At 36.2% G+C, this 22,562-nt stretch overlaps 1 protein-coding gene across 1 annotated transcript in view; it reads right to left on the bottom strand.

The window, feature by feature from the left end:
* Positions 1-2,964: 2,964 nt before the first annotated feature.
* Positions 2,965-22,562, bottom strand: part of TTLL7 (tubulin tyrosine ligase like 7) — a 54,141-nt gene continuing 34,543 nt past the window's right edge. The window contains exons 15-20 of the mRNA XM_009635095.2: positions 21,510-21,729; positions 18,418-18,552; positions 16,600-16,680; positions 11,034-11,194; positions 6,468-6,641; positions 2,965-3,085 (exon numbers count right to left, since the gene is read on the bottom strand). Of these exons, the coding sequence (XP_009633390.1) occupies positions 2,965-3,085; positions 6,468-6,641; positions 11,034-11,194; positions 16,600-16,680; positions 18,418-18,552; positions 21,510-21,729 (892 nt within the window). The remainder of the gene's footprint in view (positions 3,086-6,467; positions 6,642-11,033; positions 11,195-16,599; positions 16,681-18,417; positions 18,553-21,509; positions 21,730-22,562) is intronic.

Here is a 22,562-nt window from a genome sequence, read left to right as displayed (position 1 = left end):
CTGTTGACTTGCAAAAGGAAAAGAGTAAATTGCCCAGTGGAAAAGGACCTGAGGGTGTTGGTCAACAGCTGGCTGAATATGAGCCAGCGGTGTGCCCAGGTGGCCAAGAAGGCCAATAGCTTCCGGGCTTGTATCGGGAATAGTGCGGCCAGCAGGAGTGGGAAGTGATTGTACCCCTGTACTGGGCATTGGTGAGGCCGCCCCTCAAATGCTGGGTTCAGTGTTGGAAAGACATTGCATTGCTGGAACATGTCCAGAGGAGAGCAATGAAGCTGGTGAGGGGTCTGGAACACAAGTCCTCTGAGGAGCGACTGAGGGCACTGGTGGTGTTCAGCCTGGAGAAGACGAGGCTGAGGGGACCTTATCACCCCCTACAACTGCTTGACAGAAGAGGGGAGCTGGTCTCTTCTCCAAGCAACAAGTGATAGGACAAGAGGAAACGGCTTCAAGTTGTGCCAGGGGAGGTTTAGGTTGGACATTAGGAAAAATTTCTTCACCAAAATGGTTATCAGGCACTGGAACAGGCTGCCCAGGGAAGCGGTCGAGTCCCCATCCCTGAAGGGATTTAAAAGCCATGTAGCTGTGGTGCTTAGGTTTAGTGGTGGGATGACAGGGTTAGGTTAATGGCTGGACTTGATGATCTTAAAGGTCTTTTCCAACCTAAACGATTCTGTGATTCTATGATTCTAAAAGCTTCCACCTATGCACTATCTGGAGTTGGGCTGTAGGTGCAGCCCATAATTCACCCATAGACCGAACGCACTTGTTCTGAGGGGCTGGCAGGAAAGCACAGCATTACATTTATTGAAAGTATTGATTCACACATTATTAGGAACACAGTACCACTTTAGGAAAGGTTATCAGAAATATGAATATATTAAGTAACCATCTGGTCCACTTTTGTACATGCTAAATGTATTTTTTTTTCTAGGTCTGTCCATACCGTACAGATATGGTTAAGTAGCCCTCGTTCTGCTGGCAGAGCATTCCTGTCCCAGCAATGGCTTCCAAGAACAGAGATCGTAATGTAGTTTAAAAGAACTAAAAAAGGAGGGGGGAAAAAAAAGGCACATGAACCTCATATCCTAAGGCTCCGTTTGAGTCTGGCAAGCTAAGCTGGAAGCTGGTTTTACCCTTATAGCCAAAAGCAGAATACAATGGAAGCCTCCCCCAAGAAGAGAGAATTTACAGCTTTTATTAGGTCTTACAGATAACCATAGTATGCTTTATCAGTAGTCACTGTATGGATGAGAAGAGATATACAATTAAGGTGAACATACTATATTACTAAACTAGTATTACCACAAAAATGAAAAAGAGTTTTCCAGACCAGAAGAGTGCTTATATCTGGCGAATCTCAATAGGTGTTTTTAACTGTTTACAAATAGTCTCATTATCATATATCCTGCAGTTCTAGAGCTGAGGCACTACAGCACAGGCATGAAAAATCTCACCCAAATTCCCAGTGTTATATATGCTATGACTAAAATTTTTAAAAATCATTTCCAGACAACTTCAGTCTCAAATCTCTTAAGTCTCTTAAATTTGTCTTAAATCTCTGGATATCAAAAACCTCTAACATACTTGCTCCTGAGGATAATTAGCCCCCAAACTATTTTTTAAGTATACCTGAAATATATTGGTAACTTACAAACACGTTTCAGGGTTACATGATTGGTAAGTAAACAAGTCTTTGGTAAATAATAACTACTCTGTTCTTTACTTAGTTAAAAAAATTAATTTTTAAATCTAGATTAACTGATTTTTTAAATAATTATTTCTATAATGAATAAGGCTCATATGGCACAATGCTGAGTGGGATGAATGGCTGTACGTAGCAAAACCTGATTGATGTTTTCAGGTTACAAGTCCTGTTAATAGTTGGTTCCTGCTCTGGCTCATTTTCCTTTTGTGCCCTTCAGCCAGGCCCAGGATGCTGAATCTGAATGAGAGCTTTCTAATGAATTAGCTTTCCAACATTTAAAGGTGTCAGCAATCTAGAAAATACTGTCCATTGCAAGGACACACTCTACAGTAGGTACTGGATTGTATGCTAAAAAACTACAACAAACCAATTAGTTTAAGGTTGAAATAACACATTATAGCTGCAGTATTTCCTGAAGATGTCTGCTTTACCACTTGTGCAGTAAAACAGAAAATCTATGCACTATGCATGCTTGTGCGAGTTGGAGATGACTGCTTGCTCCCAAAGGAAACCTAAAGGCACAGGACATAAGTAATGTGAATGAAATTCTGATAACAAACATTGGCTTCTGTTTTATTACAAGAATCCAATTAGAAATTGAATGCCTAAACTGATATTTTTATTGTTTGTGTACTAGATGCCTTCACTTTGGCTAAAAGATACTATACCATGTCCTTTAAGAAAAATAGCAGCATTAAATAGATCTTGTCATTTCGGAGGAGAAATAAAGAGAGGTCTGCTTTAGGTTTGGTTTACAGAGTTTTAGGGATTATTTTAAACATGTCCAAGAAATTATCAGATTATTTTCAGTGACTGTTGCAGTTTTACTGTTCCACTACAGTTTTTTAATCATCTTCCTTGTTAAAGGATCAATTACATTTGAGACAATAAATAGTATACTTTATAATAAATAATATTCAAGTCAAAGTATTGTACTTACAAAATAATGTAACACTGTAATAGGATATTCATATTGATTCCATTTTATATATTCTGCAGAAAAAATAACATTTCTAGTAGGAAGGAATTACTTATAAACCTAGCAAGATCTACACATTCACATGTGTGTGTAAACAACTTAATAAGGTTTGTTACGTTTCCAGAAAAGCTATGCTTTTACAGTAGGTTTTCGGCTAAATGTTATCATAATATGGTAGTAAATATATAACAGTGCTTATATTTAGCTCCATCACAAATTTTAATTGGGAAAAAAAAATGGAGTGCCATTATTTACAAAGAACAGCAACTTTCCTTTTGCTTCACAAGTGACTGTATCTGTGTGTGAACAAAATGTTAGGGCGAGGCATTCCAGACGAACTGCAGCTAAGGTTGGACGAGGATGATTTCATGATGAACAGTGAAGGTCCTGGCAATAAATACCTAGAAAGGATATGAAAAATATAGCAGAGTTTACAGGCAAAGTGACATTCAAGAGCAAAAGAATTAGTTGTTCACGTGCCATACCTTAAAATCGTGGTATGCAAGAAATTATGTACAATAAATATTATTTATAGAACATACAGGGCATTAGGCACTAGCTAACTCAGGAAACAGATCGAAACTCAAGAGAAACTCTTAGCAAAATTTCAAGATGTTGTATGAGGATCAAACATCTTTCCAGTCCTTTATGTTTAAAGGAGGTGGATAAATAAAACAATGGCATCCTGTGTAACACTACTACCAAAAATTAATACTTCCCCCATTGTTCTCTGTTATTATAGTACTACTTATTCAATGTAAACTGGGTAAAAACTGCAACTGATATTAACCAGCTTATAAAAAGTTAAGTTGCAAAAAAAGTTGATTAGAGAAAACCCAGAAATTTTCAGCTTTGGTTTCCAGCTCTAATCTTCTAAAAATAGACATGCTATCATTTCTACTCTAGCAAAGCAAGAAACAATGATGCTACAACCTAGTAAGTCACATCAGTGACTATTTACCTTTTAAATTCAGGCAGCTATATAGCCTGTATTTTATGTAATACTACAAACAATAATTTATCATATGCGTAACATTCATTCTTAAATCTTCTCATGTTATCATTTCCTAATAGTTAATTGCAGAAGTCATTAGATGAGCACAGTAAGTGCAAAAATAACATGCACACTAAATCAGAATTTCATAATGAATTATGTCAATGTTAGGATGGATTAAAACAACACGTTATATAAATTATTGCTTAAAAATTTTTGCACCATTCTAGTGAAGCATACTGATTAACAATGAATAAGTTAATAGATTGATCCTACTTATCACATGGATAGAAACAGCACCACACTGCCAATGGGAGACAATCTACTTAAGGAAGTGCACACATTTGGTTTGTTTAGGCTTTGAGAAAAGCTGCTCTTATAAAAATATTATCACCAATATATTTTTTTTTAAATTTACAAAAAAAAATAGAGTCTGTTTTGGTATGGGTTGGCGGTGAGCTTGACAGTTCCCTGTGTCACCAGACTGAGTCCTACCTTTGCTTGACAATACACTAAAAACTCCAATGCTTCCCAGAGAATATACCATGTAATAGGTAAGATCATTTAGCAAGCTGTAAGGACCTAGCAGTAGTTTTTTTTTTTAATTTTGTAACATAAGTGAATTTGTCAAAATATGAAAAGACTGACTTTTTACACAATTTGATTTTAAATATTATTTTAAAGATATTTTGGTATAGCTTTTGAGGTGCCCTATTGTTTTCTTTACCTTTTTAATTTTGTGAGGAAAAAAAATTACATTAATACACATTTACATTAACACTCCTATTCATTCTCTTCATGACATATAGTGGATTTACAGTTAGGAGATGGGATTGAGAACAAATTTGAAAAGCGAAAAAAGACCTCTGTGGCTGTTTTCATTATCTTTTTCTCTCTCCCTGTACAAATAAATTTTCTCAGCTAAAGAGATACTTATTTGTAATCTTTGAAAGCTTTAGTTTCACAAACATTTGTTTCATAAACACAAACAAAACAAAAAATTGGTTTGTGTTCAGACAAAAGTTCCTCAAATTAGATTTTGTAGTCTGGAAAAAATTGACTTCTTGTACATTTATTAAATTATACTCTGATCTCTTCGTGCACTTCACACACTTTTACAGAGTGTGTGTAGTGTGTTTTTACTATTATTAGTAGTTCAGATTCTTGTATCATTTAAAAACAGAATCCTAGATGAAATGTGAAATAGTATTGTGGTTCTCTCATTTCTAGAAAAATAGTTTGTTACCTTACAATTGTGGGGCATAATGGGCAAAAGCATTTATTTCCATACGTATCTTTCATTTCACAAATTCAGAATACCATGGTTAACTAGCATATTGCTGTATCCACAGTATAGATGTAATATTTGTGGAGATTAATATAAAAACTGTAACTGTGAAATTTATTAATAAACTTCTATTCAGCATCCAAAGAAACACAGAAACCGCAGATGAGAAAGTTCTGTTGGACCATCCCCTTCACCGCTTTCCAAATGCAAGCCCATTAGCTGCAGTACATTGGAGTAATCCTATCAGTTTAAATAGTTTGTGGTTGGTCATGATGAAAAATTTTCTGCAATATTAACAGTAAAAGCAATAAAAACTTCAAGGTTGAAGATTTTCTAGTCTTAGCTAATCCAGATGACTTTACCATACTCCTGGTATAGCTCAGTAGATGCTAATATTGAATATGATATGTTTTGTGGCTAACATACTTCTACTTTTGCTGTGACCAAACAAATTCAGTTTCTGGTTGGTTTTAAATTATCTTAGAGTGCCTTAAGATCCATATGACAATAACAAATGGGTTCAGCGTATCAAATAACTTGTCTGAGATATAGCAAGTAAGCAATTAAGTCATAAAATAGGTTTAACAGATAATATATCACAAGTTTGCTTTTCACGTAATATTTAACTCATAAAGCCCTTCTATGAAATAATGACTGTAAGATGTTTTATATAAAGCAAGCATTTGTAAGTTTATGTACATAGTAATCCAAATTGCCATTATGGATAGAATTTGGAACCTAAGTAATTTAAAGCTTGCATTTAATTCTCCACCTACGACTGTTAAATTGCAGATCATTGACTCCCACAGTTGGAACATTTTCAGTAATCCCTATACTGACAATGTTACAATCCCTATTGTATCCACTTGGAGAACTAAACCAGCCCATGGAGAATCGGGTAAGTGCCAAATAATTTTTTTACTATATGATGCTGTTTTGCAAGGTTTGAAAATATATTTATGCTCTGTAAGATGAAATAATAAACTTTCAATCTGTAGGTTTTGGAAATCAACTTTGCAAAACTGTGCAATACAGTAAATCAGATGGCACTTACCTGACTCTCGGCTGGAGCTGAGCCCCTATAGCATCCCACTGCGAATGTGAGGCCAGAAGTATCATACATGTTAGGATACCTCTAGGAATGCAAATCTGGAATCAGTGACTTTGAGGGATCTGAGAAGGGGAAGAAAGGAAATTTTCAGTTCACTTGATGGAAAGCCTTTGCTGCAGCTACTTGGGCAGTAGGCAACCAAGCCTTTAGTAAGCGCACAAAATGTGGATATCTAGTCTTCTTGTAGTAGCACTTTGCGAGTGAGCTAGAGGGATTAGAACAATAGAAACAGGATCAAGGGAAATGTTGGGTGGTTTACCTTTTTTTTTTTTTAAATACACAGTGAACTGGGCTTAGTGAGAAGTGTAGTGGCAGCAACACAGACAGATACCTGTTCCAATATTAGCCTTTACACTTACAATTTAGGAAGAGAATATTGAAAATGTATACCTTGTGTCATCCCAGTGGGGGCTAATCCCAGTTGGGGATCCTCTTGAATCCGATGAATATTTGTAAACCACCAGCAGGCAATGTTTACAAAGCTGTACTATTCGTTGGCAACACTGGAGTTGCTCCGGAGTCACCACCTCTGTGCTTTTACTGAATATGGTTTCCCAGGAGCTCCTGTTAAGGAAAAAGACACGACTTCATGTTTTCTGTCACAAATTGCAATCTGAGAGCTTTACTGCTGTATATCAGATTTAACAATAGAGGAACAAGAGAAAAAGCATGACCTTGCCTGTTTACAGGGAAGGTCTATACTATTTAACACAAATGCTGGCAGATGCTGAGCCCAAAACACAAATGAAGAAGTTTATCTTCATATGTGAAATGTCCACAGCCGTTTTTCTCTTTGTTTGTTCCCTAAAGCATTTATAGCGCCATTACTTAGGTTTAGCACATAAAGATTTACTGTCACATAATTGTATATGCGTCTCACAACAGGAATAACAAAAAACACTTATTATTTTTAACAGGCTACTACCTGAATGCAAATGTGATGTGATATTGAAGGAATTAATAAAAATAATAAATTATTTCTAAATGTCTACACAGCACAATAATACTCTTTTTCTAATTTAAGTACATGATACTAAGAAACAAATATGAAATTAATTTACAGGAGATTAGTATGTGCTCTGCTTCCTTATCCAAATAATCATATGAGGAGAGTTTCTCAGTTTAGTCATTCAAATACTACTTATCATTCCATCTGCTCATATAGGGTTGGTCTTCTATAATTAAGTGCAACTTGCAAAGTGTATCTATAGAAGCATTCCTCTTTGAAATGCAGACCATTGTGCTTTTGTTTTCCTAAAAAGCTATTTCTCTTCCCAAAAAACCCAAACCCTACCATACCAATGTAAACCGGGTACGGTTTACCATAGAAGATGACAGTAGTTCTTTGCACACACCTCAACACTTCTCTTTGTGCAAAATTCTGACTAGATTACAGATGTTTACATCTGTTCTAAAGGCAATATGGTTCCTGTGAAGATTTTTTTTTTTTTGGTCAAAACATTATCCAGTAGCACAGATGGTTTGTAAGCTTGAGGTTTTTTTGTTTGTTTATGAAAGAAGCATTTCCTAGAGTGAGGAAAATCTGCTGCATCTGGCTGCAACATAACATCCAGGATGATTTAGCCTTGTCCACCGAGATCAGCAGCAGATTTCACATCCCTGGTGTAGGAAGTTTGTCCTTAAAACAACATCAAAGAACCAGCAAGCTTACTTCTGCCCAGTGAGATTTTTAAAGTTACGCTGTATTAGGGTGGAATTATGAACATTAACGACTAAAAGATAAGCTCTATGTATAGCTAACTGATTTTTCAGCCTGGCTCCTCAGTCTGGATAATATGTTCCAGCTGAAACTGTTCAGTCCTACGGAGTTTTCACTGCACACATAATTTTCAAGTGATGCACGCATTTCTCATTATTATCCATATAATGACATTTTTAAGAAATACTCTTTATAAGGCATCAAAACTGTTTCCTTTCATAAACAGAATAATTCTGCTACTTGAAGAGCTACTATTTTCTTTAATATATTTTTCTCAATATTGTTTCCCATCTGGGAACTTCCCTCATGTATTTTTACATGGAAATTAATCTATTGTCTTCATTCTTTCCTCATGAAGTCATGTGATGGTTTGTAGAAAGCAGAAAGATGAAGTTCCAAGTATTACATTCGTTCAACAGATTCACAGCACTACACATAATTATATTCTAATTTAATCCACAAATCTCCAAAATCTTGTGGAATAAACTCTCCCGATAAATTCCTTAAGTTCTGGGCTTTGAGGTCTGTGATCGCTTTCCTACAGTTACCAGGGATTTTATCAGTGAAGAATAATATGTGGCCTGCTATAACTATGGCTGATTATGAACACAGTGGTATCCAGTTACCCTAACAACAAAGATTGAGATTTGGAAATATATATGTCAATTTTAATGAGCTTTCATATAATGTGCAACCTCCTCCACGTGCTACACAGATTCAGTTCATACTCCATTATCCTGCAGTCAGCAGGGATGGGAGTACTGTTACCTAAGGAAGTTTGATTTGTTATTCTCTAACTTTAGTTTCCACACATTAGTAAGAAATCATGGAGTCCTCACCACATCCAGAAGAGTATTATGCTTGATATTGCAATATTGTCAATTATGTGCTATTCTTTTTATAACCATCTGATGTCAACTAGTTCCTCCAGTTTTCTCTTATTCATTTTAATTGTTTATTATACAGTAAAACAAATGTAGCTTTATGAAACCACCTACATTGCAGTTATTTCACTGAGGTTTTCTTTGTTTGTTTGGTCATCCTTTTTGCTAAAAGAGCATATGCCTAGCAGAGATCTGACCAGCAAGAGGAAACCTTAAGACTATTAGCTCTGTTCTTCTCCCAAGATATGTATCCTAAGAATAGTCAAAGTACTATAGTCAGTATCTTTTCATATACTCATGTTGTTTCTGAATTAGCACATTAATACCCCTTCCCAACATGTTTCCCCAAATTCTACACATGCCCTATGTTTATTCCAATCTGTTCTTTAAAATGGCACAGTGAACTCCAAGGAAGAGTGATGAGAAGTTGGCCTCTCTGCTACAGAGGTGCTGTCATGAGTTGTCTGTTGTGTATCACCCAGCAAGAAGGATGCTTGGAACTGAATAAACAACATACTGGGAAGGTACAAACAGCCTTTCTGTTTTCTTCTGTGAATTCTGTATTAAGTATATTACATGCAGAGTGATCTCTACACATACTGGATATTTGCATATTACTTTTACAGTATTTTTAGAATCTTTTACACAGCAACTCCTCTTACAAGGAATTGGATCTTTGTCAAAGAATTTTGCTCCACTTTGGAGTCAGCGGAGTCTTGTTCTGCATGAATGAAATTACTGCAAGATGAGAAATCCTGTCTTCATTGAACTCTTCTGCTGGCTCAAAGACTCTTCTCCCAAGCCAAGCGAGCAGCAGAGTTGTTCAAAGGTTTTGAACAAAAATCTTTCTTTGCAGAGAAAAAAAAACCACAACCCAAAATTAAAATTCTCATACATATTAGAAGATTTGCACACTAAAAGTAAAATTCAAAGTAATAACAGCTTTATTAAAAGCGAAGGTAATTATTATACTTTATGGCAACAAAAGTCAAGCTTGGACTCTAGACTTCACACCTCTGCTGGCATGAAGAAGGACCCTGCAGCTGCTGAGGATTATACAAAAAAAAATGTTTCAGATTGGAAACACAGAAACCCCTTCTCACCCTACTTTAACTTTTGGAGTATGCTGCATTCCCAAAACCTACCTCTTGCAAATCTCAAGGCCGACATCTGCGTGTTCCCGTGGCCTGTCTCAGTGAAAAAAAATGTGAAGACTCCTAACGGCTTGCACAACAACAAGCCTCCATCAACGAGAAGATAATGGTAAGAAAGACCAAAAAACTTATGGCCTTTCGGATACTCTCAGATGCCACTTCTTCCTGTTATCCCTTTTGTTGGGAAACAATTAAGAAGTGCATTGCATACATTCTGTATGTATGACAGATGACTGTATGTGAAGAACATATTGACCTGATTCCTTTGTACATACAATACCCATCAGCATACTATGTGTGTTTGTTGTAGTGCCTTTTCAATAAATCTCTTTGAACACCTTACGCGAGCTAATCAAAACCCTTCCCATTCTTTATACATTGTATATACTTACAGAGAAAATGTCTTTCTGTATGCAATATATTTCATATTTACACATTTGTATTCTTACTTTATGAAGAAATTAGGTGGGTGGGGGCAGGGAACATTATCTTATACCCATGATCTGATCCTCCAAACCTATCCTTACATCAATGCCTTTGATTTCAGGAATGTAGATTTTGAAGTGTAGGATATCTAACTTTTAATATATGTCCTGATCTTTTTTCCCTCCCATATAAAACTTGTATTTGCTACCCAAAGCAAAAACATCTGCTTACCTCAATATGGACATTGCCCATTCTGCATGTACTTAAATTCCCACCATTGTGGGAAACAATGAATGTAAACGAGCACAGAAATTCCAACTCATTATTTGTAAATCACAGAACTGACATTGCATTTGGCATGAGATGTCAGTTGCACTTGTAACTGAATTCCTCCCTTGTAAGTATTGAGCTAAAATAGATATGACAATGATTTCTGTTAACAGTAAGTCCACATTTGACACAGAGTGGTCTGGCTTCAAATTGCGCACCACCCAATGAAAGAGTTGACCTAAAGCTAAGATATTTTGAAAATCAGATTTTTTCCCTTAGATTATTATATTTTTAAATACATTACTAAATGTCTGATTCCATTACTGAAATGGTTGGCCTGGATTCTTTCATTTCTAATTATACTTTATCTTTAGAGGGTTTTAAAACAAGTTCAGTGTATTACAGCATTCTCTTGAAAGAAAATAAGAAACAACGCATGCCAGCGCTGATTCTAATTGTGACGTTATGAGGAAGAAGACTAAGATAAGAAAAATAGGCTTACCCTGAATTACAGAAACAGTTCCATAGACCTTGACCATGGCTCCAAAGCAAGCGATTAAATACTCGGTTAAAGAGACGGTACAGATGTAAGTTTTCAATGTCTGGAGCCTTCCAGACACGCTGTAGAACTGCACGAACACTTGTCTTGACTATATCCAAAACCTAGGAAAGAGTATTCCAAGCAAATCAAAGCAAAGGCATATTGCAAAACCTAAACCCAACTGTTCACTGATTCACTGCACACACACACGCAGATGACTGCATAGCTATAAATTCCCACAGATGTCTATGTTTCATTTCTGTGCATTCATCACCAAACTTTTATGATATGTTTTTTCTGTCAATAACATTTTGCAAAACCAAATCAAAATATTTTATTTTTATTACAGAAAAGTTCTTTTCTACTATTATCAGTCTGTTCAATGCTAGCTCATTTAAATGACAACAAGAGTTTAAAAAGAAACAAAATGGACATGAAGACTAGAAGTAACATAATTAACAACCCAAATATTACATACTTGAAAATTATCTCTACTTTTCCCCCTCCCTTTTAAACTATCATCTATTTTATAAAGAACTACAATGTCCTGAAAATCTACAAGTTTAGCTACAAGCTGCTTTCGGTTTAATGTCTGTTGAATCACAGTGTTACCCTAGATCAAACCATTTTAGTTTACCTATCACACGGGAAACAGCGTAGTGAAATCACCAAGTAAGAAAATAACCAGCAAGATATTTAAAATAGCAACGTTTATAGAAATGCAATGGATTTATTATACACAGACTACATTTAGATGCAAGTGTGTGAAGATAGGGGTGAACAAAACGCTAAGCTGCATTCAGTACAGCACTGAGAGTTTTACCCAGTAAGTCTTAGCTACCCAATGCACACACAGACTTACGGGCAGTCGCATGTCCAACTCACGAGACCCCTTTGATAGGCCTTTGCACACCCCACTGAATTGGGACATGCAAGGCAGGATTCACCTTGCCTGCTTTTAAAACACCTGTATGTTCTCTTAAGTCAGGCCTCTAGGTTCCCTCCATAATCACTGGAGGGAAACAGGCTCCAGCATGTCTTGGCTTCTATTTAGATACTATCAGTACAACGGGGAATAGTTTTGTGACCAAAGTAGCATTTAGGCCCCATGCAGGCACCCTGAATAGTGTAAAATCTGGCCTAAAAAAAAGTCTATGGTGCATGTAACCTATTAACAAAAAAGTCAATGTGATTTCCTTCAAAGGCGACACCTGTACTCTCTCTTTCACATAACAGCATCTTCCAAAAAAACAGACTCAAGTGGGTGGTGAACCAAGGGAGTTATTCACTTATTTGGTATAAGATGTTGCAAATTCTAAGATTTAGAAGGTACAGTACTCACCCAGGAAACCTTCGGATGTGCATGACAAACTGATTCACACGGTTAAACATTTGACTCACTCTAAAAGTTGAAGGGGATTTAGTAAAACAGTAAGGTACGGAAGCATGGTGTACAACTTCGATTTTTTTTGGTCCTGCATAACAAACTGTTGTTTGTAAATAGTCTGATTAGGCATGATGAAGGAAATGAAGCATAAATAATGAAGCATAAATAAACAAAATGCTTGCAATAGCACGATGGAGCTGTGTAGTAAAGAGAAATGCTTAATGGGCAGAAAATCTATAGATACCCAATAATGACAGCCTTGACGAAATATGTCATTTACGTGCTATTTAAGCTCTTTTTTGAAGACCTAGGATTAGTCTGCATGCATAGGTCTTGTGCTAATTCCATGCACATATGCACCCGATGTGAATACAATGCTGTCCTCTCTTTTGGGAATTGTCATGACTGCAGGTGTCTTAACACATGGAAACCACACCTGTGGTCTCTTCCTCCCAAAGAGTGAGATCAGAAGAGTAGTAAATTATAACCCAAGGATGGTGATCTGCTTTAGTGACTACAGGAGCTAAACCCAGGTTTTAGACCGCCCCACGCTTGTGGAATGGGTCCAGATTTTCAGATACTCCCTGAGCAGCGTTAGCCTACTTCTCAAGCATGCCTTTTCCTTGTGTCTCACCTGACTAAGGCTTTCCCACACAAATTCCCAGTAGCTGTGATGGTATACATCCATCCAGATCAATTAAGTCCCTAAATTACATAAATGATCGACCATACATTCCTTTGCAATGTTACACTGACTAATAGCGATTTTTCTGCCTGTGTAAAGGAGAAAAATTCCACCCCATATAGATTCTCTCACTAGTCCAAAAGACATGTACTAAGAACTATGATGCCAATGTGCAGCATTTTCTTTTACTTTAGCACGTGAATTTGAAGAAAACTAAGGACTCAACCTTGCACCTTAGAGCAAGCTGCAGACTGCCAGGTACTCTGGAAAAAAACTGCCTTGCTGTTTTTCCTGTGTTGATATTGTGAAGACGCCAAGGGGGAAAACGTCCCAGTTAATTGCTCTTAATTTACAAACATGGCCTCAATCATCCATTTAAGAAAAGAGACAGGGCATTGCACAAGAGCATTGCACAAGAGCTGGAACTTCATGAAACCTGCATCTCTGTTTTTCTAAGTTAATTTCCCTAGTTTGCCTTCATCTTTCTGTTTACTTAAATTTACATCATTTACTTTAACATACCCAATTATCTAGGTGTAACAGAACAAGATGTTATGAAAGAGCATATTCAAAACAAGATGTACAGACCCTCTGGTAACCATCAAAACACTTTTAAAGAAATTATGTAAAGTGATGTAACACAAAGCAGTCACAACTCTTCCCATTAAAAAGCCTCTTTTTCCTAAAAGTCTTGGGAGACTAAATTTCATTTTAGCATGTATCGATTTCATCAGTTTACTCTCAACTGGCTTCTAAATGCCTCCTGTACCTCTGCTGTAACATTGGAACATTAGACACTAAGACTGTGGGCAGGAGTTTAATTTTTCTAAATCATACTGAATAATTCTTAAAAAAATATACCTGTCAGAGATTAACATTGTGAAATCTAGTACATTGCCCAGGTATTTTCTTCTCATGTTTTAGAACTTCCCAGTAAGTATAGTGAAGGGGACTGAGTTTCTGGTTTGTATTTCACAAAGTTGCAGAAGGTACCTTTGAGACAGATTCCCTACTTGCATAAATATTCTCCACCTTGAGCTCACTTCTCCTTTACCCACCTCATTGGAATATAAAACATACTTCTTTCAAATCAACAAAAGCCTACACATTTGGCAGTCCTCAGCTGCAATGTCATTGTCAAAGTTAATCTGTTTTTATAAACTACCCTTCTAAGAATAACTACCTGATTGCTTGAAGGGATGGAGGTTAAAAGCAGTTTTTTTAAAAAAAAGGCAAATCATTTCCAGTGCAAGCAAAGATGAAGGGCCCACTAGTACTTCAGGAATTCTAAGTCTCCTAAGTTGTAAAAGATGTCCTCACAAGAAGAGCAAAGAAATCCACATTTCTGATTGTGCAGTTTTTGCTAATAACGACCTGGCGTATCAACCTGTATCATCCTGACTTTGTACATGTGCCCTTGGTTTTACATGGCTGTCAGTCAAATAAAGGACAGAATCACCCTTTATTGCAGGCTTTCTGAAATAACGCTTAAAGGAGAAAAGCCTGACAGGATTGAAAAGAAAGTTTAAAAACAAAACAAACCAAAAAAAAGCCCCACTCACCAGACAAACACAGGTAAATTAAACCAGATGGCCAAAGGGAGCTTAGGAAGGGCAATTAATGTATAGTAAACAGCCTCAGCCCCTCAAAGAGCTCTGGCAATGCCTTCCCATAGTTTTGGGGAATGTCTGATGGGGAAGGGGATGAAAGAGACACCTTAACCAGTCTTGTGTGAAAGCCTTGTATCCCAGTTGCAACGATGGGCCCAAGCCAGTGTCTTCTTTCCACACTTGTGGCATCATAGATTAAAGAATGTAATTCTAGCAACACATTCCCCACCAGTTCCAACAGTCCCAAACTATCTATGTATGTAGGTACCTATCTATCCTTCCCTCCTCCCTGGCAGCTCTTCCTCCATATCACCATTTTGTACAAGCCCCCATGAAGACTCTCTCTGGTTTTCGACAAAAGGCTACAACTGCACAATAGAAAAGACCTATGTGCATGTGTATTGGGATTACAGCACTCTTTTCTGTAATTAAAAAGAAAGAAGAGATCATTTTAAGTGAAGGACCATTCAGCAGAACAGCTGTAGATACCAAACAAAAAATGACACAATTTCAGCCAATGAAGTTGGTGGTTCTACTGATTCCTGTCAATGGCACAAGAAATAATTCTGCTAAATTATAGATCTGAGCTGCCATTTGACATGGTTTGAGAAGAATTTTGGTTAAATTAGAGCCTCCTACATTTCCAAGTTCTTCTTCAGTCCGTCATGACTAATTTAGTTTTAGAAAGCTGTGTGGACACATATTCCATTTAATATCTGAACTTCACTTGAATAGTCAAATATATTTCTATCATACGACACCACATTAAATGGACATGTTTTCTCTGTCCAGTATGAAAATACAAGCATTTAATGCAATATTTGATAAAATACAATTTGAAAGACTGAGGATCATTCTGCTGATTTTATAAAAAGTAATTTGAGATGAGGATCTGAAATCGTTCTTCCATTCTCCTATAACAATCTACCAACCTTTTCCTGTTACAATATTTATCCTGTATGCAGCATTTTGATTAAGTTACTTTCTTTTATGGTCTATAAAAACAGATTGTGAAACTGAGACACACAGAGATTAAATGCCTGGAACCAATATGCTAATCCACATAATGTGTCAGTGACTAAGGCAGAGAAAGACCCAAAATACCATTTTAGGGGCACCAAAGTATTAATAATAGATATTATTTCTGCTACATTAAGGAAAATAAATATTACACTGGGAAGATGATTTTGATTGACATATGACATACAGATATGACTGACATACTACTACTGTAGGTCAGGTTTTAAACAGATTAAAAACTCTTTAGATGCTACGCACAACAGTAGCTCCTAGACAGCAGATGAGTGAAGACAGAATGATAAACAAATATAATTAGTCTTTGCAAGACTAAACCAGTTAGTTGAGCATTATAACAATGTCAATAATCTTTGCTCGGCAGGTTATTTTTTATTCAACATGATCTGTTGTAACACTGTGGGTCAAAGACTCAAATAACCAAGTGCAATATCACTAACTCTAATGGAGTTTTAATATGCCCGGTCTGAAACTGCTGACTGGTTTATCCCTTATCAATCAAATCTGCTGAATCAATACACTTCTGAGACTGTTTGCTAAAAAGTAGGTATGTAAGCACTAATCATTTATTCATTTGCTTTTCTTTCAGCAGACTAATTTTTTAAGAAATTGTTTCTGAAAGTATATTCCAGGATAATTATGCTTGTCTAAACAACATAATTTCTTGCAATGGAATTAATTCATATCTATGTTAGTATTAATAGACAGTATTTTAGCATCTCAAGTCACTCCCAGCTACTGCTAAACACCACTAGAAACACTGCTATGTGTCTACTTCAGATGACATCCAGAAAATTAAATGTCACTTACTTTTCGTTGCTTTACAGAATCCAGTTTTACCAACCAATAGGATGCCACTTTTGTCTTATGGTACTTCCAATTATCCATAATCTGTAGTCATTGCAAAACACAAGACAAAAGAAATACACATAAAACCAACTGAAATCTGGCATTTCATTCCCGAGCATTCCTAACGCTAAAAAGTGTGAGCATCTAAAAGACCTCTGTGAAAAGAACATATTTGCAAATCTACGTGGGGGAATGTTTGCAAAGACATGTGCAAGCTTTCAGTTTAATCCTACCCTCTTTTCCACCTGATTCTGACAGTTGTACACTACAAAGCAGGTGGAAACTTGTCTTGACTGACTCTGCTCGGATTCCTTGAATACAGCAGTAAGTTCAATATTGCGAGGCTGTTAATCTATATAAACAGTGAGGGGGGTTGCTGCATAAAGGACATTAGAAATGCCTTGAAAATATCCTTTCTATAAATGATCCCATATGAACTGCAGTACTCTCCTTTTATAATGTCTAAGTGCTACCAAAATAGCTCGAGCTGTGAACATAGTTTTATTTTAATTTTGTTATTTTATCTTTCTATTCTATTCCAGACCTACGACAAGTTCTGCCTCACTGACAACTAATATACCATTACTTGATCCTTGTATGATTAAATATTGTTTCCCATCAGAAACTGCTTTAAGGCCAGATGAATTTACCAAAGAATTCTGCAATAAGTAAGTGCATTTATAACCCTGCTAACGTTGTATGAGAAAGTACCACTAGATGGAGCACATACACACACACTCCCATACGTACATAAATACATTCTCACATGTCTGAAGGAGAAAATTTAATGAAGCATTTTACTTCTGATCCTAAGATGAGACGCTAAATATGCTAGTTATCAATGCTATCTTCCAGAATCACCCAAATCAACCATCTTTACAGGAGAATTCCCTTCCACCGTGATGTAGTTGCGCAGATTACTAGAGACATTACCAACATACTGAAAGCTCACAGAGCAAAGGACATTTCTGACCGGATAATGAATTAGATGAATTTTAACACAGCATGGACTGTGCTTACTACATCAGAATACTGGTGTTAATTTAAATTACTACATCCCTCCATATCTCTATTAGACTGAGAAAACTTTTATCTTCATTTTTTTTTCTTTTCCAAGCTGATGTTAGTTTCTTTGCACTAGATATTGAAAAGGAATTTAGATACCATGGATTTTCTGCTTACATATCTGAGTATTGGGTGTTGCTTTTTAATTGCCCTTTAGATTGGGCATTGTTTCACATCTTTGATACCAGATGACGAGGCTCAGGACAATGCTGGATGCAAGAAAGGGTAAGCTGGCAAATCAGAGCAGCCAAAAAGAGAGTGACTGCGTTCTTTAGGACTAGCAAACTTCCAGTTTGCCTTGCAGCGTAACAGTTTGAGTTCTCTAGTATGCCTATTCAAGAGCAAGTTAAACATGTCAGGATCTGTACTAACAATATCAGATGAAATATAAACTGTTAATGAATTGCAACATTCTTCTTAGCTTACTTAAAAGTTTGAGCTTTCTCCACAATGAAAAACTGAATTTTCCTAACCTTCCTGATTGTTTCTCATATATTTTATAAAGACATAGGAATGTTTTCAGCGCTGCTCTTTTAAGGTCAGAAAGCATGCAAAGCTCCAAGCTTTTGAAATCTTTTGAATTATCCTGAGTAATGGAACTTTTAAGGCCACAGGAGCTTATGAATCATAAATTGAGCTTTCTAGTTTCCTGCCTTTTAGTGGCTTACACAGTGTCTAGCCTGTAATTCTTCTTTCTTATCTATAGATACTTACATCTTCTATAATTAATTCTGATTCTTCATCTGTTTTACCTGGGAACTTCATTCGCAAGTCATTGATAATGAGAAGAGTCTCTTTTGTCAAAGCGACTTCTTGCTCTTTTGTTTTCTGTTGCAGCAAAGACTCGCTCTAAAAAAAAAACACGAAGCAGAAGAAAAATTTCAGACATGTCATTAGATCCCATTACAAAGATGTTTCCTTCATAAAAATAAATTCTAAATAGGGTGATGTAAAATGTATTATTAAAGTGGACAGAAATAATATCTAAAACATAACTAATATACACACATATGCCACGAACACTAATTTATCACCATTACTTATAGTTGTCAAGAAAGTCAAAACCAGTTCAATTTGTTTGAAAGAGAATAAACAAATATATATTTACAGTGCCCACCATTTAAAATATAAATCTGAAATTTAGATAACAGACTTTGAATTTAAATTCAACATAATGAAAAGAAATTATTAGTCATAAAAAACTTCCTTTCAGTTCTGCACTGCAACAATTTAATAGAAACCGCCAATTATACGTCATTGTGCCAAGAATTCAGGAAGCATTAAAAGTAAGGACTCTTGGCTCCTACTCTGGTTGGGGGGTCTGACAGCGTCTTCGATTCTCCAGGATTTTCCTTAAAATATCAGTTCTTTTTATACCAACACCAATTTGAACCCCTACAGTGTCTGCGTAACATCACCTCTTGGAGGGGTTTTCTTTAAATCTTAGATGCAAGTTGGAAGTATTTCTGATCCCCTTTCTTTATTTTTGCATACTTTTGCATTTGCAAGATTAAGTGGGCTTTTACTTTTTTTTCAAGAGGAAATTGCAGATTTTTTAGGCATTTCTAAATCTTTGTATTTTGTAAGAACTACAACACTTACTTAAGGATATTTCTGCTTAAATGATAACATATGATAACAAATGATAACATAACACTTACTTAAGGATATTTCTGCTTAAATGATAAATATTTTCAAGCATAACAGAATACTTTGCTGTGTGATATATAATAATGTAGCTGAAATAAGATAGCAAATATTTCCAAATCCACGTCTGTTTATAACTGCTATAATAATGTGTCTGTAATTCCCAGCTGTAAATGGCTTATTCTCAACTGTTTCCATACCTTTAGTACATTTGGATCTCAGCAGCCTCCAGAAACGGCAATATGCTGCTCTTTTCTTGCCCAAAGGGTAGATAAACTAATACTTTATCACGTACAAATGGTTTCTTTTTAGTAAGTTACAGTTTATCAATTTTAATTTTATTCTGGCAGTAATATATAGTATATTATTCTTAGTTGCAAAAATAATTATGAACAGAGTTCCATTCACAATACAGTGCTGTACTATGAGTAGTTCTTATCCATTCTGTAAGTAATTTTATTCACATTATTTTAAGAAGCACGACCTAAGCTCTATCACCCAACATAATCGTTTGGCACATCAAGATCATTTCCGTGGTGGAGCTTTCTCAACGACAAAGAGCATACAGTTTCTTACTAATGTTAATTTAAGCGAGTAGCCCATTTTTAATGTCAGATGGTAAGAGACTGTTTTTAATCTTTCAGTAATTTGTGTTTGATATAGAGTTAATGTGAATAGAAAAATCGTTATTAGCCCTGTCTCATTAAACTCTCAGAGTACATCTTGATGATAAAAGGGTACTTTTTAGACTCGAGATAGCTAATGTGATAAAAAATACCTTTAACACGTTGTGGTGAAGACACAATCTTAATGTCTTTCCAATTCTATTAGCTGACTTTAAAGATGGAAAACCATGTTAAGGAGTATTTCACAAGATGTCAGCACACAATTTTAAAAGGATCCTTTTTCATCATTTAGACAAAGCCTCAGAGGCAAAACAGACAATGAGCATTCTACCGGATAAAAATGATGATTAGAGATAGTAAATACTGTGAAGCAAGTTAATTAGCATTACAAAAGGATTTCTCACAATCAAAGCTTGCCACAATAGAGAAAGGCTGCAAATATGGGTTAAAATGCCAATTTGTTTTGCCCCATCTCCAGATAAATTATTTGTGTGATGAAATACACAGGTCAGGCACCAAAGCATGAATGGAAAGGAACAGGAAACAACAGCCAGTACAATACTGAATGAGGCTGGGGACTGATCCCAGCAAATGCTGCCTAGGGATAAGCGGATGCGTGGTCCACCATGCAAACACAAAAGAAGAAATGCCTGGGTTGTGAAGGAGATACTAAAGAGGATGACAGTCTGGCCACAAAAGGAAAAAGTGTATGGTTCGGAAGTACACTGTAAAATTACAACTAGGCACACAAATTCTAAACAGCTAAAAGTGTTTAATCTGATCTATTTATTCTATTAATTATTTCGTTAGACCACCTGAGTCTAAATGCTTGTCTGTCTCAGGGACGGGCTTCAAAATGAAAGAAGTTTTATCTTCACTTTAAAAAAAAAAAGATGGCTTCTGAAACAGTTATTGCAGTGGCAAACCCTAAAGACAACAAAAACTATTTATAAACTTTAAATTGTTCACTTTGGAAGTAGACCTCTACTGCAGTGGTATAGTATATGCAAATTAAGTACAGTAGGTTGAAAATTAACTACACCTTCTTCTACAATGGACACCCATATGAAGTCTTACTAATATTTCATTGGTACAACATATTTACCCTTGGAGTATACACTGGTTTTGAAATATTGATGTATATTTGTTACCGTAAAGATTTTGAAGGTAGGTGCATCCTTATTTCAGAACCAGCAGTCCCCAAAAAAAATCACAGAAACTTTTTAGGAGACGTAAAAATTCTATCTTCAGAAAACTATTTAGGAGAGGGGGTTTCCCAGCCACAAAAACTCTAAGACTTCCATTCTCACAAAATACGACATCTGTATTGCTGCACCAGAAACACTGAAACATCAGGGCTAGTGCTCACAGTGAGTCATATGCAGGTCTACAGATCTTACATTCCTGAGTTTCTATCACAAGAGCATTGACTATAGCACCTTGGGTTTTCTGGCATTGTCGAAATTAGTAATGTTTTTATTGAATGTTAGAGAAATGGAATGCACTTTGAATGCAACTGCTGTGTTAACTCACCCCTGAAGAGTTCATAGTTCCCAAGCTGGGTGTCTGAGAGACTCTGGCTGAAGATGGGCTGCGATTTAAAGAATGAGACCTATTCACTGAGGATGCACGCTGGATTTGCAGAGATGCTTTGGCTGAAAAGGGACGTTGCTCAGCTGCTTGTGACTGCATAGTCAGTATTGATATTGAACGAGGGCAGCTTACAGAACGCCTTATTGGACCGGTGGATGACGTGGGGGGTGAATATGATGGAGATTTTATATTTTTCGTCAAAGGTTTCCAGTTCATTCTACCTGCAGACAAATTAAATGAATGATGTAATTACTTATTTTACACACACTTTTCAGTCTTTGTAACTAGCAACATATATAACCAGCATGTGTGCACATATGTTCTACTATAATGTGAGTTGACTAACAACTACATAGGTAGCGGTCAGTCACGTCAGATCCTCTAATAATACAGACTTTACATACTCTATAGGAACATTTATTTCTTCCTCACAGTCAGCTTTAATCAGGTAGATTCCAGTCCTCTATAACATGCATCAGATTTATGACAGAGTGCATATGTCTACTATGTGTGGCTTCCTGACTGTAAGAATATGGAAGCAGGAGAGAAAATTTGGTGGATGGATCCCTTATTTGCAAATCCCTCATCTGCTCCTGCATAGCTGTACAGTTTTTCAATTCAGTCTTCTGCTAAATAAAGGATGCTGCTATGAAAAATAGAATTTTAGAAACAGCGTATTATGTGTGCAATTACATGATGAAATTCTTTCAGACAATACACCACTAAAACAAAAAATAATATGCTATATCTATCACGTTCAACAGAACACGCTCACATAATGGTCTGCAGCAAGCAAGAAAACAATCACAAAAAAAACCCCTCTGTGCAGGGATCTCATCTGGAATATATTACTTTCTATATGTCTCCAGATACATTTCTTTATCCTTCCTATATTCCAGCTACCTTTTACAGGGAAAAAAATAACAATGTGCTCAAAAAAAAAAAAAAATCTAGGAGCAAAGAGGAACATTCACACCATTTCCAAGTGTAGCT

This window comes from Egretta garzetta, unplaced genomic scaffold (assembly GCF_000687185.1).
Source record: "Egretta garzetta isolate BGI_Z169 unplaced genomic scaffold, ASM68718v1 scaffold43, whole genome shotgun sequence".
In the NCBI taxonomy this organism is placed as follows: domain Eukaryota; kingdom Metazoa; phylum Chordata; class Aves; order Pelecaniformes; family Ardeidae; genus Egretta; species Egretta garzetta.
This window is presented reverse-complemented; position numbering and strand designations above follow the sequence as displayed.